The following is an 18,218-nucleotide window of genomic DNA, read 5'->3' on the forward strand; positions in this document are numbered from 1 at the left end:
TGGGTTGAAAGCCCTGACAATGTGAACCAGATTAAACTTCTTTTTTAGTTGTTTATCTCAAATATTTTGTCCCATTAATGGGAAACTAACCAGCACATACGGCGATTCTATTCTTAACTTTCTGAGGCACTGCCATACTGTTTGCCTCAGAGGCCATTTTACCATCCCACCAGTGCTGCACAAGAGTTGGGGTGGAGTCCTGGAATGACATGCTCATGGATATTGAGGGGCAACTGTATTTCATTGGTTAAATACCATGTTTCCTTTATCTGTTCATTCATCGATGGGGAGTTAGGTTAACTCCATATTTTATCTATTGTGAATAATGCTGTGTCACATAGAGCTGAGATATTCCTTTCACATGGGTTGGGTATTGTGTTGTTGAGTTTTAGGAATTGACTAGTTACATATTCCAGATATTAACCTTTTTGGAGACCTGTGACTTTCAGATATTTTATACCATTCTGTGGGTTACCTCTGTTGAAAGTTGGGCAATTTTTAGTCTATTTATGAAATGAGTTTCTTTTTTCCTTTCTTGTTTTTTTAAATATTCTATTTATTATTTTTATTTTATGTGTATGAGTGTATAGCTTGCCTGTATATAAGTCCATCTGTGTGGTGCAGTACCCTTGGAGGTCAGAAGAGGGCATCAGATCCTCTGGACCTGGAGTTACTGATGGTTGTTAGCTGCCGTGTGGTTGCTGGGAATTGAACCCAGGTCCTCTGCAAGAGCAGTTGATGCTCTTAACTACTGAGCCATCTCTCCAGCCTTTTTTTTTTTTTTTAAGACAGGGTCTCTCTACATAGTCCTGAACTATGTAACCCAGGCTGACCTTGAACTCACAGAGATCTGCCTGCCTCTGCCTCTTGAGTGCTAGGATTAAAGATATGCATCACCACGGCCAGCAAATATATTCCTTTTTTATTTACCACAAGAACTCTCAGAAGACTGACACAACCAAATGTTACTGAAGATGAGACACAATCTCAACTCTCATGAATTGCAGATGGATATGTAGAATGGTTAAAATAGTCTAGAAAACAGTTTTCCATTTTCTAAAGTATTGAAATATACATGTATTCAACGGTAATGAAAGTTCTACTCCTGTACATGAAAAGAAGACATGTGTACCAAAAAGCTTGGAAAAGGAAGTTTGCAGAGGTTTAGTCAGAAGCTGGAAACAGCCTAACTGTCCATCAGGTAGGAATTAATAATAATAACAAACAATCTGTACTATACTCATGGAATAAAATACTACTTAGCAATATAAAAGAACAAAGTACTTTATTAATACAAGAATAGATGCATTATATTAGCGAATAATCAGGCATGAAAGAGTAGACATGATTTCATTCATATAAAATTCAAAAAGTAGAAACTACAGTGATAGAGATAAGATAGTTGTAACTTTGATGGGCCACTGACTGCCAAGTGAGAAGGAATGTTCCAGAAGAAAGGAAATGTTCTTTATTCTGATCCAGATCATTGTTAAACAACTATATAGCATTATATGCATTTTATTCTATGAAAATTAAATCTAATAAAGCAATGTCATTATCAAATACTTTTAAATACAAAGGAAAATAAAAATAAGGAATTTAATGGTCAGGGAAGCTTCATCTTCACCTAGGTATCTTGAGTGAGCAATATGACAAAACCCAGTAGATAAGAAAAAATGGATATATCAAATACAAAGAAAATATCTTAAAGGGCACACAGAAAAGGAAGACGGGGGTATGCAAGGAGGGAGAAATTTTAAAGCCATCAGAATCCAAAGTGAAATAAAAAGATAGCACAGGTTATGGCCTCTGGTTAGATAGTTTTTCCCAAGAAAGAAGAGGTACTAGTGAGTTCTCACGCGTAATCCTGGTTATTAAAGATGTTTACAGACATCTAATCCAGCCTTATGGTGACCCAGGGAGGCCAGCAAACAGGAAAGGCACCTTGTTCATTTAGTGCTAGAGAGCTGCCCTGTTTGATCCCAGACTAAATAATCAATCCCCAGTTGCTCTCTCTGCCTAAGGCAGTGGAAAAAGTGGACGTGCTGTAGAAGCTCTGGGTGAGATTCTGAGAGCCCAGTGTTGGAAAACTGGAGGCAGATACAAACCACAACCATGAAGGCTCTGAACCTTTAAAAAACCTTAGAGTCTGACTTCTTCATTATAATGCTGAAGAATGAAGAGCCAAAGTCATGATGCATTTTGCTTAGCATCATACTTATGAATTATGGAGTATTATATAGCTTACAATGAAGTTCATATGCATTATCAGAATTTTCCCAGCAGCCTGGCGAGATGAGAAGGAAACAGATTATTTCATTTCTTTTATTTGTTTGCTATTTACAAATGTGAAGCATATTATTGGCTGTTTTGAAATGACATGTATCTATACACATAAAAGTGGAAGCTCTTCCCATTTTGCATTCCCACCCCATTCCCCAGGTATAATAATGTGACCTGCCTGGCTTTCTGTGCGCGTAAACAAATATACACTGAGATACTTATATGACTTGTTTCTTTTACAAAACTGAAATCAGACTTTTTGTATATTATTGTAATTTCCGATCAGCATGCTACAGTAAATCGTAACATAAAATAAAAACAAAGACTCTCACTCTCACAAGTGCTTGAGAATATGACAGAGTTTATGAAACTCTTGAGGAAATGTAGAGATGTTTAGTGGGAACAATGCTTTACTCATCTTTCACCTGCTTCTCTCCATCTAGTCTAAGCCTGTTGCTACAAATGGAGAATAATTTAGTTAAATTTTTTATCACCCTACATTCTCTAGCCAATATTCTTCTGGTCTTTCACTCCAATTTCTTTATTTGAAGCACTCCTAAATTATAATTTCTGCCCTCATGACAATCTTGACAACTGTATATATGCATATGTAAAATGTACACACATTATTAAGATTAAAAAGTTCAACCTGGTCAGTGAAACCTTCAGATAAAAATGTAAAATTGGAAGCTCACATGTTTTGTGGGTCCTCTAGCTGTTACACACTGTTCCAGGCATGTCAACATATTGAGGCTGGTCCAGCATACATATTTGGAACACTACCTGAGAGCCAGACCTGCAGATAAAGATGGAAACGCTCCCTACTGTTCTTGAGAAGTGACGCTCTTTTGTTGGAAACAGGTCTGTAAACTCTAATTCCCATCTACTCTGAGAAATGTTATTATAGAGCAAGGGATTAGCCTGGGGAAGTTTTGTGGAAAAAATTAAGCCTGGGTTGAAAGTCTTGGAGGATGAGAACTTTCAACTCACACCATAGTGATGGGACAACGGTGTGCCTCTTGCTTAAATCTTCTGATGCTTTCTAACTGGTAGAACTTTCAATGAATACAGACGACAGGTTGCCTTTGAAATGATGAAGAAGGACAGATGACTCTATGCAACCTGTCCCCCATGCTGAGGTTGAGTGAGTAGGTAGGAATCCTGTGGTCTTCAAGGAGTTTCTTCAGTCTGGCTATAAAAGTTAATGAACACCACCTCCATGGTGACTCATTTCCTCTCTCTTGCTGTTAGGATTTGCTTTAATATCAGGATGGATGGATGCCGGACGGCTTGCTTGCATCAGTGTTCATGGTCACTATCTCTGTCAAATATAAAAGAACAAAGTCCAAGGCCATAAAAATTTGCACCCAATAAAGGCAGGAAATAGCTCAATTGTTTTTGGATATTTTGTTTGTTTGTTTTGTTTTGAAACAGGGTCACATGCAGCCCTGGTTAGTTTCAAATTCCCTTGTAGTCAAGGATAACTTTGAACTTGTGATCCTTGGCCTCTACCTCTCAAGTGCTGGGATTTTAAGCATGTACCACCTTTCTTGGTTTCTTGAGACTAGGTACCAAGTGAGTCCTTACCTTACCAAAGCTGGGTACAATTTTCCCTTGACTTCAACTGAAGAAACAGGAAAAGCTCCACTATTGGACTCAAAAGGGAAAGTTTATCAGTCATGTAAAGAGGAAGACATAGGGGCCATTGCCTTCCAAACTTCAGCTGGAGGAAAACGGAGTCAGAAAACCATGCAAGAGAACCCCCAGATGACCACTTCTCAGCACAGTGTACTCTAGCTGTTAGCTGCTTGGAGATATAATTACTTTTAGTTCAAGTTTAAGTTCTTCAACCTTGTTCCAAACCTTCCTGTAGTTCCTTCAAGTCCTCAAGACTTATTTGGATGAGCTTTCTGTCTCTGATCTTGTTCATAAGCAGGAACCCTTTGTTTTGCTCCATGGGAAATATTTGCATCCATCTTCTTGGTCTGTGCTGTTCAATATGGCAGCCCATAACACACACAGCTATTAAAAAAGAAATTTCATGGATTGAAGATGGAGCTCAGTGGGCAGTGTGTTTGCCTATCACACACGAGGCCCTGGATTCATTCCCCAGCACTGCATAAAGTTGGACATTACGTTGAACACCTAGAAACCCAGCACTTGGATGGTAGAGGCAGGAGAATCAGAAGTTCAAGGTCATCCTAAGCTACATAAGACCCTGTCCAAAAAAGAAAGAGGAAAAGAAAAGAAATTCCACTATATAGAATTAAAGTTTAATGTTCAGTCCTCAGAGTCACTACGCACTTTTCAGACGTTTCATGAGCACCTGTGGTTAATGGTGCCTCATGGACTGCACAGGTTGGAGTAGGCTCGTGAACACAGCAATGGTTGTTGGACAGTCATCTTAGCATGCATGAATTGTTGAGAACTCACTGAGTATTTGGGGGCCCAAGGGGAAATATATTGTTTTCATCAGAAAATGTACTTTGAGCTAAGCTTTTTTTTTTTTCTTTTTCTTCTTCTGGTGTTGAGGATGGAACCAGAGTCTCACACATATTAGGCAAACGTTCTGCCGCTGAGTTCAGCCCCAGCCTGGTGGAAGTACTGTTAATCACCCACCTCTTCTCAGGGGCATGCATCTATGTGTAGAGGTGCACCAATGTGTGTGTTTCCATTTGGAGACTTTCAGGATGCCAAGTTGAATCAGTACATTTGATAGAGCTAAGATGCCTCAAGCAGTCATAAAGTGTAAGTTCTTCCAGAAAAGGAAATAAAACATTTCTCCCTGAGAAAGATGTGAATGCCTTCTGCAAAAGAAAAGCGTTAAGTGATGCTTTTCTCCGTTGGAGGAAACAGTGGTATGAGTGGGCTAGCTTGTCCATTAGGACCTCTGGAAGGGAACCCTTAGGACGGGAAGGTGCAGGTTTGCAGCAAGTGCTCGTCTCCAGTGGCCGATCACATTAGTAACTGTACTTTGCTGAGAATGAACATAGAGATGGGGAGTTGTGAGTCCTTCCTGTGAGTGGCCTGGAAATGTGTCAAGGACACAGACAGAAAGTGGAGACTTTAAACACAAGCTGGGCCTGTTGGCAGCTAGGGAGGTATTTCTACTGTTGGAGAGACTAGGAACGATTTCCAAAAAAGGGTTGTGACCTGGGACTGGGGAGCTAGCTCAGCCTGTGTACACCTTGATGTGCAAGCACAAGGATCTAAGTCTGATCCCCAGCACCCATATAAAAAGCCAGATTTGGTGGCATAGGTGGACAGATCTTGAGGAATGACACCCAGGATTGGCCTCTGGCCTTGCCACATGCACTTGAAAACACACAGATGTGCACACAATGCACACAATGCACACACGCACACACACACACACACACACACACACACACACACACACACACACACCTGTGTCTAGCCTAAAGGTAGATCCTTTCTTCAAGGATAAAAAAGCTGGCTCCTTCAGAATTGAAGCAGGACATATTTCCCAAAAAGAAGGAAAAATAAAGGTGATGTACAATACAAAGAGATTAAAAAGGAGACCAACTCCTGCCCTTCCCCAAAACACCCGACCCAACAAGTGAAGTAGGGGAAGGGGAACCTGGGCTGTTAGACTACAGGATACTGTTAATTTTAATAACATGGACATAAAGGAAAATTCTGTTTGCACACAGGGAGAGGCTCAGTTATTGGCTAGTCAAAGCCCAGCATGTATCCACTCTCAAGCCATCACTCACACAGTTCATTTTTTGTCTGTAGATAAGGCTAATTATTGGCAAATAACACTACAGTGCTCCATGACTTAAACAAAAGTTATTAAATCCTGAGGCAAGAAGATATAAAAGCTCTAAAACCTTACCTGGGACTACTCACAACACTGAAGAAGGGAGGCAGACTTTAGTTCCAACCAGGTAATCAATCCTTCCTGAAGAGGGGAGTGGGTTTTCTGTGAACACCTGTTTTCTTTGCCTGCTAAACGCTGGGTCAGAAATTATAACTCTGCTGCTGAGACTTTTCGTTGCAATATTGTTTGATTTTAGTTGCTTATTTTTTCTTTATTATTATTACTATTTATTGTATGGATGCCTACACATGCCATGTGTGGTGTGTGTGGAGGTCAGGGAACAACTACATGGCGTCAGTTCTCTCCTTCTACCTTCACGTGGGTTCTGGGGATGAAACGCTGGTCGCCAGACTTGCTCAGCAAGAGCCCTTACCCTCTGAACCCTCTTACCAGCTTATTTTCTCTCTTCTCTTATTTGGCTTTAGCATCTAGCAAGTGTTGGATTACTTCATGGCTCTGTGGCCTGGTAGCTGTGAAATTTGGGGGAAATTACTTAATCTCAATGAAAGTCAGTTTGTTTCTCTGTAACAAGTTGAAGATACTTGTGGTGCAGCCTAGTTATGGGGGTCAAATGAGCTGACACGAGCATTCACTGAATGTCTACAATTCATTTAATTTAATTTTTTAAAATGCTGTACTTTTCTTCCTCTTGCAAGTCAGCTTGACAGATAAGTCCTCACCATTTGCATTTTCAAAGGGTTTCAGGGCATTAAAAACACTGTAATACTTTTGAAAGGAAAGTTCAACAAAGAAGTGAAAGGTTTATGTAATGAAAAGGAGGCATTCCTCCTCTGTTAATATTGCAACAAGGTGCTCACGTGGACCCCAGATCGGATTTTCCAGGAACGTCTCCATTTCAGCTGTGACAGTCCGCTGTCCCTCTTAGGGAAAACATTTTTGATAAACTGAAGTGTTTCTCAGGGGAGAGAGGAAAGCAAGCCCTGAGCACTGCTGGTGGAGTATGTGGGAAAGCCTTTCCAAAGACATTTTAGCAAAGGGTTTCTAAGTGACAGCGTGCTTACTCTGATGCAACAGACCTGCATCGGTGAAGTTAATACTGAAGAGAGAAGCAAAGCTGAATAAGAAAATGTGATTGCAAGAATGTTCACTTATAGCCAGTCTGTTCCAGAAGAAACACTCAGGTTAAAAACAGTATGATCCAGTTTATAGAAAACTATACACAAATGCATAATGCCTACAGGCTATTCACCAAATTGCATGCCTGGGAGACAAACTCACTTCTTATTTTCTAGTCTGTGCTGATTTTTTAATAATTTGTACACTTTTTGATAGTGAAGGGGGAGAGAATAGCTCAGTTTTTTTTTTAAAAGCAAAGTCAACTAGATTTAAAAGTCAGATCTAGTTATAGCTGGTGACAATAAACTTTAGTCCCCACAAACGTCAGGTTTTTTTTAACTGTAAATGTATCAGGCCAAATGTTTACGTTTACCTTTAACATCAAAGAGCTCAGTGTTGGAACCACTTGATTTCATTTTTTGGACTTTAAAGTCCAGAAAGCCTAGCATCACTTATGAGAAAACATGGCTTGGAATGCCCTCTGCTGACACTGGTGAAAATATCAAGGGAACTCTAGGTAGCCTTATAAATCGCTTCTGTTGAAACCATTGAATATTTCTGTGGTAGTATCCTGCTGTAGTAATAAAATCTTATAAGTTAAATGTTCATAATCTCCATATTAAACGAGATTTTCTTCATTGTAAAACCTGGATTTACTCAGATTTTCCTTTTCTTTTTTTTTCCATATATGATGTGCTGTCTAAGTTCCCATGGCCTTCTTACTGGTACATACAAATGTGTTCAAATTGCAGATCGAGGAGATTGCAGGCATTTTAAAGGAAAACTAATAAGAATTCTGAGATCCTTGAAATCAAAGCAGTCAAGTATTGTGTCCAGAGAAAGGAGATGGCTTCCAAAGGCATGCGGCTGCTTCTGCTGCTGAGCTGTATAGCTAGCCCCGAAGTCATGAGTGGTGAGTACAGTCAGTTAACTGCAATCCAGCCCACAGTCAATAATCACACAGTTCAAGACACAGCATCCACTCAGCCCCTCAGGCACCTGCTGCTGAGCTGTATAGCTAGCCCCGAAGTCATGAGTGGTGAGTAGAGTCAGTTAACTGCAATCCAGCCCATAGTCAATAATCACACAGTTCAAGACACAGCATCCACTCAGCCCCTCAGGCATTGCAAGAAAGATATGTTACAGATGGGAATGAAAAACAATGTGACTTGCCAAGGGCTTTACAATCAAACAAAAAGCCAGCCCAAGCTGGCTGTAAGCCATACTTAAAGCATCAATTATAAAGTTTGCAAGTTTATTGTGAAGGATTGAGACACTGTGTTTAGGCATCTGACACATATCAGGCTGTTCATAGAGGGTAGTTATAATCAGAACTTCTAAATATTTATGCACTGTTTTTCTATTGAGCATACCAGGAATTCCAGTTTGCCAGGGACCTGCAAACATATTTGGAGAGATGACTGTTACACACTCCTAGTAAACATTAAGTACAAAGTAGCATGTCAGCAACACCAAAGAATCCACCAAGGGAGAAAGCAGGTGAAGAAAGGCATTTGAGTGTGCTAAGAATAAATACCATGGAACATGTGGAATGGAAGGAAATGAAATGCGTGCACCTCCAGTATAAACGCTTTGTCCAATTTTCGAGGAAAATGAGGGTCGGAGAAAGACTTGCTCAATGTCACACAGCCAGACTATGTGACACTCTGGCAGGCTCCTAGTCCTGGGAAACTTTCACAATTCTATGTGGGCTTGCTGGGAGTTTTAGGGAGCAGTGTGAGGAATGCTTGCTTAAGCATCACTTCTGTGCAGAAAGACCACTAAGAGATCCAGTGATGCCTATAACTTAGCACTGCTTGACTGTACTGGGCCAGGGGGAGGAAATATGACAAGGAAGCATGAAGAGAAGCAGGGAGGGTCAAGCATGATGATGACCCCAACAGTTGAAGTCTGTGGGCCTTGCCGTAGTCTACCCTTGACATGTCCTTCTATTGTGGTACTCACTGCTCCCAGCACTGCACCAGCCCAGTTCTCTCACCATTAATGACTGCTCAGGACTCAGGGAACTGAACAACCATTTCTGAGTCATGACAGTGTGGAGGACTCTAGGACTTTGCTGAGGCCCTGCTGCAGAGTTGCCTCCCATGACCATCTCTACATGCTGTTCTGGTGCTGGCTGACCCATGCCTTCTCTTCAGGGGCTGGACATTTGCCCCAGTTCCATTCTGTAGGATAGGAAAAGAGACCCTCTAACCCCCATCCCAGGGCTTCACTAATCTCTTTGATTCTCTCCCCAGGAATAGACAGAGCCAAGACCCAGGCCACAGGTCCTGCCATGGCTCTTTTCCAGGCAGATTTTCTTCCCACATGAAGAAAGCCTTTCTGTTTATTATTATGTTCTTGAGAACTGCACTTATGACAGATCCCATATATTCTTTGCATGACAGCTTATGGAAAAAGTCTAATCTTGCATGTAAAGGAAGTACAGAGAATTTAGAAAACAATTTTTTATTCAGCAGAGTGTGATGGTCAAAATCAAAACTCCTGTTGCCCTAACAGTGATTTCTTGCCCTAGCCTGTGGCTGTCTTTGATTCAGTGAGGAGAAACAGAGCTGTATGATTGGGGAATAATAAAAATTGCATCTGGTTAACATTTTCAAAAGTACTATATTTGGACCCCAAGTGTACCATCTTCAAGGTTCTATGTGGAATTTGTCCAGATGAAACCCCAAATAGAACTGTTCAGTGTTCAGAGGACAATCACTTTTGGGAAATTTCCTAATCTCAGATTGGACTATAACAACTTCTATTCTTCATTTAATCTGTAAGAAATATTAGATATTAGTCTTTTCTTTCAAACCCTGTAAAACTTGAAACTTGGTTTATGACAAGGAATTCTAACCTTTTAATCACACTATGCCCTGTAAGACTTTTGTTTAAGGAAAGGCCCTGATACATTCCTGAGGCTGATGGCCTGGAGTAGGAGCTCTTCTCCCTTCATGCCAATTCTTTTAAACTAGTCACCTGGTAAAGACTGCCAGGTGGGACCCCAGCCAATGGGGAAAGGGAACAATTCTCTTGTGTCAGGAATAAAAGTCGCCCCCGCCAAGCTTCTGTGTAGTTGCTGGATCTGACTGATCACACAGGTCACAGGTCAAAAGTAAAATGTAAAAAAATTTATGTTTTTAAATTTTATTCATTTATTTAAAAAATAATTTATTGAGAATTTCATAGATGCATATAAGGTGTTTTGATCAAGTCCATGCCAACTCCCTCCCCTCTGACTCCTCCCATATCTCCCCATCACTTTTTTCTGATAACCTCATGTACTCTTTCTTCTTTTTTTTAAATGGGGCTTTTTGTTACTCTAACATTCCCCCCTCTGAAGAGAAAACCCTAAAATCTTTTTGTTGTTGTTGTTGTTTAAATAAATAATTCATTGAGATTTTCATACATGCATATAAGATATTTTGATCAAATCCATGCCCACTCCCTCCCCTCCAACTCCTCCCATATCTCCCCATCACTTTTTTTTCTGATAACTTCATTTACTCTTCCTTCTTCTATGATTTATTTACTTTTTCTTCTTTCTTTTATTTGTTTTTATGGGTCTTTTGGCTACTCTAACATTCCCCCCTCTGAAGAGGTAACCCTAAAATCTTTTAAGGATTAGATACAAGCTCCCAAATACTTTTGACATTTTTGGCCTTTGGAACAGAGTATCCTGCTAACAATCCTAAGGACATTTTGACAGGTCACAGGTCAAAAGTAAAATGTAAAAATTTTATTTTATAAAATTAAAATTTACCTTATTGAGTAAAAAAATTTTTTTTACTTGGCTGTAGTAATAATGGTGATGATTCTTAACAACTACAATCTAGTCAAATCTGGTGATGTAGGCCTATAATCCTGGCCGCTCAGGAGACCGGGGTAGGACAGTCCCTGATCCCAGATTTGCCTGGGCTATACAGACAGAGTCAAGGCTTAGACAGTCCCTGTCTGAGGGTGGAAAAAAAAAAAGTGTGGAATTTGACAACAGCTCTGTAGCTCTGTGGTAGAGCCTTTCTTACCATGCACCAAATCCTAGGTCCAATCTCCAATATCACAGGAAAAAAACCATAATTCTAACTAGCCACCATTTATTAAATAATTACTATGTACCAGGCTGTGTGCTAATCACTGTGAATGAAATATCCCACTAATCCTCCAAACGACCCTGTGGAAAAGGTGTATATTGATAGTGGTACTGTACAGACAAGATAATCAGAGCTAACAAGAGGTTAAGTAATGTTCCTAGGCCACACATCTGGTAAGAGAGAGAGTAGACTGCTCTGGAGAAGTAGAGCCTGGACACTAAGCCCTGACCCTTCTTGTCGCAGCCTATAGAGCAATGCGGCTGCTGGCACCCTAGGTTCAGGCGTCAGGGGCCTCAGGTTGCTGAGGAAATATTGGCTCCTCCCTCAGATGCCACTGCACTCTCTGCTGGCGACCTCAGGAGGGGTCCGTGTCTGTGCCATTCCCACCTCTCAGGGAGGGTCTGATAAACGCAGCAGCCTGAATAAATGTGGTTGGCCTTTGTGGGCGCTTAGCTTGACATGGGTAAGACTGGAGCTCCACTTGGAACCGCACTGTCTGGGTCAGATCCAGCAGAGCCGCTGTTAGACGCATTTCTAGAAGCTCAGTCTCCTAGAATCCACCAGGGGGAGCATGGCTGTACTGTAATGGTACTGGGTCAAGGGAAGAGAAAAATGAAGGAGCAGGGGACAGGAAAGAATGACAGGAGAGACAAAGAATGGTACACAGAGGCTGGAGAAAAGCAAGAGAGCTAGACAGGGAAACCCATGCACACAGGGAGACACAGAACAGAACAAGCGAGGGAGAGCACAGACTGCGTCCCTGAAGCATGATCTTCTGTCTCTGTACCCTAGCCCCTTTGGTTCCTGAGGCTCGTGCCCAGGACCACTGCTTTTGCTATCTGGAGCCAGAAGTGAAGGTTCGTGGAGGAGGATCTATGTGTTTACCCACAAAATGCACAGCAGAGCCTCTGTAAACCACTCAAGAGAACAGTAACCTGTGCTGAAGCCGAGGGTGTGTGATGTAGGACCCTGGATCTCACACTTAGCGGCGGGTGCCTTGACTTGCTGAGCCATCTCATCAGCCTCCAGGGTTGGAGACTTTTGGTCCCTGCTGCTTCCCTTTTGGAATAGTTTCACTAGTATTGTTTGAAAGGCACACTTCTTGTTTTAGTCACTTTTCTCATTGCTGTGGTCAAATACAGGAAACAACTTAAAGGGAAAGAAAGAGTTATTTCAGCTTATAATTGGAGAGACACAATCCGTAATGGTGGGGAAGGTGTGGTGTCAAGAGGGTGACATGATGGGACATATCGAAGCCAACAGGGCTGTGCTAGGAGACCTCGAGGCCTGCCCATCTTCCAGCCACTCTCCTAAAAGCTCAATAACTTTCTGAAACAGCCCAGCAGCCAGAGAGCAAGCGTTGAAACACGTGAGCCTGTAGAAGGCATTGCCCATTCAAACCATAACGGTTCTGAAGCTGCTTCAGACGGCCCTTCCTGACGTCTGAGTCCATTTCATTACTTACCTGTTTTGGAACAGTCATCAATGGTCAACCTCCTTCTTAAAACCTTTGGTTTTGCCAGGACCTGTGATGCATTCCTATGATCCCAGCACCCAGGAGGCTGAGGCAGGAACATCAAAAACTGGAGGCCAGACCGGCCTACTTGCAAGACACTTCGTCAAAAACATTTTTGTTTTGTTTTGTTAATGCATTTTTATTAATTCCTTGAGAATTTCACCCATCGTATTTTGATCATATTCACCCCCTGCTCCCCAACTCCTCCAAAATCTACCCCTCTTCCCTACCCACCCAACTTTAGATCCTCGCTTTTCTTTTTAAATTCCTTGAGTCCAATTTGTGCTGCCCATATACTCTTGGGTGTGTGGCCATCCACTGAAGCTTGCTCAGCCTACCAGGGGCCACACCCTTAAAGAGAACTGACTTTCCCTCTCCCAGCAGCTTTCGATTGCCATTTTTTTATTGCATTGATTTATGTGGTGGTGGTGGTGGTGGTGGTGGTGGTGGTGTGTGTGTGTGTGTGTGTGTGTGTGTGTGTGTGTATGAAAGTTCAGAGGACAGCTTTATGGACTCAGTTCTCTACTTCCACCATGTGAGCCCTGGAGATCGAACTCAGGTCATTAGATTTGGTGGCAAGCACCTTTACCCCTGGACCATCTTGCCAATGCCAAAAATATTTTTTAAAGGAAAAGAAAAATGCTTAAGAGTCAAAAGTTGAAACGTTCTTTGCTTCATTTCCTTCTGATAAAACAGTTGAGGGCTTCCAACTCTATAAGTAGTTGCTACTAAATTTATAGTTTCTTATTTCTCCGTATTTTAAGTCCAAGATTGGAAGGGTTCCTAGCAGGAATACTGATTTTTAAGCTACAGAACTGAATCTGAAGAGTGGCTTTTTCATTTTATGGTGTGACGTTGGGCAGGTAACTAGCTTAGCTTTGTCCCTCCTCTCCCTAAGTTATTTAGATGAAAATAAAGTATGGATAAACTGCTTAGCATGATGCCCAACACCAAGTAGGCATGGAAGCTGCTGGTGGTGGTAGCAGCAGGTAGCAGTGTTATAAAGGCTCTTTTTGGTATTTGATATGAATGTCTGCTCCCTCTTCCACAGGTAGGAATCAATGAGTGTCTTCCCTGCTTGTTATCAGTGTATTTTAGGTAACCCTCAATGTCTTTCTGTAATGGTCAATATTCATTGTCAGCTTTACTAAATTTGGAGTCACCTAGGAGACATGCCTTTGAGTGTGTCCAGGAGGGTGTGTCCAGAGAGGTTTAACTTCTGTGGGAAGACTCACCCTGAATGTGGGGAGCACCATCCCATGAACTGGGGTCCTGGACTTAAAAAAAAAAAAAAGGGAAGAAAGTGAGCTGAGCACCAGCATTCATCTCTCTCTCTGGTTCCTGACTAGACACAACATAATTAGCAACATCACAGTCCTTCTGCCAGGCCCTCCCTGCTCAGACCATGAGCCAAAACAAATCCTTCCTTTCTTGAGTTGCTTTTGTCATAGCAAGAAGGAAAAATGAATACAGTTTCTTCCCGTGTCTTAGCTCAGTTAGAGATTATCCATCATTCATAGATCCAATAACATGTGCAAAGGATCTAAATCTCTTGGCTAGAATGGGAGCAAGGGTGGGTTGTGTATGCTGTTCCAAATCAGAGCCTGGACTGCTGGCTAGGAGGATGCAGCTTGACAGGGCAAGAAGGTGGAATTGAGGAAGTGCCTCAGTGCTCAGCAGCAAGGGCCAGGGATGTGACTCAGTTGGTAGAGCGTATGCCAGGCATGCATGAAACCCTGAGTTTGAGTCCTAGCACTGCATAAAACCAAGAGTGATGGCACATACTATAAACCCAGCACTCAGGAGTGGGAGCAAGAGGATCAGAAACTCAAGGTCATCTTAGCAAGATAAGAAAGAGAAAAGCTAAGGAGCAGGGAGCTTATCTGAAAGCAACGTGAAGCCCATGGAGATTTACAGGCAGGAGATAAAAGAAAACAAACAGTGGAGCAAACCAGTGACAATATTGTCGTCCGACTGGGGAAGAGAAACTCTCTTATGACAGCTCTAGTCTGGGGGCACCGCTGTGAAGAATGACCTTCACATCCATTTAGAGTGTCAGAGTGCAGCCACATTTGTCACAGAGCTCAGACTGCAGCCTGGCATCACCTTGGTCATCAGTCCCTCTGCCCTTCCAGCCACCTCCCTCTATCAACCTCCAGCTCTAGGCAGAGGCACTCACTAGCCGGCCAGTAGGAGAGCACAAACCTCCCTGAATCATGTGCTCCTTTGCTGTCAGGCCTCTGTCGCTACTGTCTGCCACAACTGTCCCACAGACTCCTGTACGTAAGGCAAACTTAGGGGCTTGCTATTTCTGTGCACACCGGGAAGAATCCTGCCTCCATTCTTCTTCCCCGCCTGTCCCCTCCCTTTGCTACTGATGTACCCTTAAACCCATTCCAACCAAATTACCATCTACCCTACCCCTTTCAAAAAGATCATCTTCTCCTAGTAATGCTTCAAGCTCCCAGTTTATGCCTCTCTCTATTCCACACCGCCCTGCTGTCTCTGCCAGCTGGCCTGAGTATGTCTACTTTAACTGTGCTTCCAGAGCTGGGGAAATGGCCACAGAGCACACACTGTAAGCTTAAACGCCAATGGACACATGACCTCCTGAATTCCTACTCTAATGGTGAAATTTGTGTTTCCCGGAATTAGTCTTGGTTCAGAGTATCCCAGAAAGCTCCCATGATTCCCTTTTCCCAATAAACCACTGCTCTGATAAAGATCCTTTAATGAAAGCTGGGAGAAGGTTAACAGTAAAAAAAAAAAAAAAAAAAAAAAAAAAAAAAAAAGACTTTTGAGACAGTCTAGTTGTACCCTAGGCTGTTCTCAAATTCCTGTGTCGCCAAGGATGACCTTGAACTCTTGTCTCTACCTTCTGACTCTACCTCCTGAGTACTGAGATTACATACCTGGTTTATGCAGTATTGGGCATCAAATCCAGGGCTTGGTGCATGTAAAGCAAGCATTCTGCCAACTGAACTATATCCCTAACCCCATACAAACTTTTAGCAATGCAACAAGGTCCTTCCTAAAGGGATTCTTCCCTTTACTTGAGGTGTTGTGGATTTATAAGCTATGTTAAGTCAGGGTACTGGCTGTTTTTGCTATTAGAACCTGTGTCTGTCTTTTGTTTATGCACAGATAACATACTGAGACCCAGCTGCATTTCTGGATGGTTTTACCACAGGTCCCATTGCTATGGATACTTCCGGAAAATGGGGAACTGGTCTCATGCTGAGGTAAGAAGTTTGACCTGTTGACTTCTTTAGAGTAAGGGGCCAGCCAGAGCCGCAGATCACATTTGACTCAGAGTCAAAGGTTCTTTCTGGGCACTCTGAGGAGAAGTCTTACAGTTGGTGAAATGGAGAGAATAGGGATGTATGTTCAACTCCTTTAATAATTGTGGATGTTGATGAGGTAAACACTATGTGTCCAGACCCTCAATGAGCTGCAAGGACACAGAGTAAGGAGGAAGCAGCTCTGACTCTCAGCAAGTTAGCAGTACATAGACCAAAGGAGAACTGGGAATGAGAGGCTGTATGAGAGTTACAAGAAAGCGAGTGATGAGGCTTATGAGATGGCTCAGTGGTTAAGAGCACTGGATGCTCTTGCAGAGGATCTGGGTTCTGTTCCCAGCACCCACATGGCAGTTAACAACCATAACTCCAATTCCAGAGAATACAACACCTTCTTCTGACCCCCGTGGGCATTGCACGACACAGGTGCACTTACCTACATGCAGGCAATACATGCATACACATAAAATAAAAATAATAAATACAAAATATTTTTTAAAATAAATATATCAAAACAATTTTTAAAAGAGAATTATGTGTAGACAGAGCTGGAAAAAAACACTCAGGGACACCAGGTAAAAGTAAAGAAATCGCTGGGCGTGGCGGTGCATGCCTTTAATCCCAGCACTCGGGAGGCCGAGGCAGGCGGATCTCTGTGAGTTCAAGGCCAGCCTGGTCTACATAGTGAGTTCCAGGACAGCTGGGGCTACAGGGAGACCCTGTCTCAAAAAGATCCAAAAAAAAAAAAGTAAAGAAATCAAAACACAAGGTTTCCTCCCTGGACATAACCCACAAGTGTCTGAGTTTTATTACTCTTAGGCTTACACATGGAAGACACGCACACAATAACCAGTCCAAGTGGAGAGTCGATGCTGCTGTCTCTCTGAGTTATGATTGATTGACACGTATGGGTGCAATGTGGCATGATCGAGACCCAGAACGTCTCAGGACCCCTGTTTATAACTCAACAAAGAAAGAAAGAAAGAAAAAGTATGGAGCGCCTACCATGCGCTAGCTAATGAGTCCTGAGCTGTGTTCTCTGTCTTCGAAGACTGTAATCAAGCAGGACATAGGGGTGCACAGCTATGAGCCAAGCTCTCAGGAGCTGAGACAGGAGGAGCTTGAGTTTGAGGCCAGCCTTGGTTACATAGGGATAGTTTTCCTCAAAAAAACAAACAAAAGAAGCATGGAAGGAGGAATGCAAGATTGTGACAAAAGCTCTCAGGAGCTGAGACAGGAGGACCTTGAGTTTGAGGCCAGCCTTGGTTACATAGGGATAGTTTTCTTCAAAAAAACAAACAAAAGAAGCATGGAAGGAGGAATGCAAGATTGTGACAAACAGAAGATGTCAACGCAGGATGAGCAAAATTTGTTTTCCCAAGATTAATACATAGCAGAGGAAATGCAATGTTTTACTGAGCAAAGTCCTGAATAATTGGGAAAGGCAGGGAGAAGAGAGGAAGGAGAGAGGTGGAGACAGACAGAGAGAGAGAGAGAGAGAGAGAGAGAGAGAGAGAGAGAGAGAATCCCAGATTCTGTAAATACAAGAAAAGTGATCTTCAGAGAGGTGAAGTGACTTGTCAAGGTTGCTGGGTTGAGTATTAGAGTAGGGCACAGTTTTAGAACATTCCTTTGTTATTTGTGTCTTAAAGTTAAAAATGAGATGTTGTACTTCCTCTGGCCTTAAATCTGCTGCCTTAGTCTTGAGCTGCCTCTTCCTCTGAGACCTGACACTGTGGCCTCCTGTCTTCTCCTGTGGTGACAGAAGTCTCCTGTGGAGTTTAGATCCCAGTTTCTGGAGGAAGAGTGGGCTGAGTCCATTCTGCTTGGCACACCAGAGTTCCAAGGAGAGGGCTGTGCTTTGAGAGCTCAAGGCATCATTAATGGGGCCTCTCCTTGCAGCTGGAGTGTCAGTCTTATGGAAACGGATCCCATCTGGCATCTGTCCTGAATCAAAAAGAAGTCAGCGTCATATCAAAGTATATAACTGGCTATCAAAGAAACCAGCCTGTGTGGATTGGCCTGCATGACCCACAGAAGGTAACCCCAGAGTTAGCCAACAAAGCCTCTTGGGAAAGCTAGGATGATAACTCTTTCCGAGA

At 42.4% G+C, this 18,218-nt stretch overlaps 1 protein-coding gene across 2 annotated transcripts in view; it reads left to right on the forward strand.

Moving 5' to 3' along the window:
* The first annotated feature begins 8,050 nt into the window (after positions 1-8,050).
* Reg4 (regenerating family member 4) overlaps positions 8,051-18,218 on the forward strand; it is a 21,155-nt gene continuing 10,987 nt past the window's right edge. Inside the window, exons 1-3 of one of the 2 annotated variants that reach the window (XM_008830521.1) lie at positions 8,051-8,117; positions 15,962-16,059; positions 18,019-18,156. In XM_008830521.1, coding sequence (XP_008828743.1) covers positions 8,051-8,117; positions 15,962-16,059; positions 18,019-18,156 — 303 coding nt within the window. The remainder of the gene's footprint in view (positions 8,118-15,961; positions 16,060-18,018; positions 18,157-18,218) is intronic. The other variant, XM_008830522.1, reaches the window with a different exon arrangement.

The sequence above is a fragment of the Nannospalax galili genome, unplaced genomic scaffold (genome assembly GCF_000622305.1).
Source record: "Nannospalax galili isolate Female #2095 unplaced genomic scaffold, S.galili_v1.0 scaffold455, whole genome shotgun sequence".
Classification (NCBI taxonomy): Eukaryota; Metazoa; Chordata; class Mammalia; order Rodentia; family Spalacidae; genus Nannospalax; species Nannospalax galili.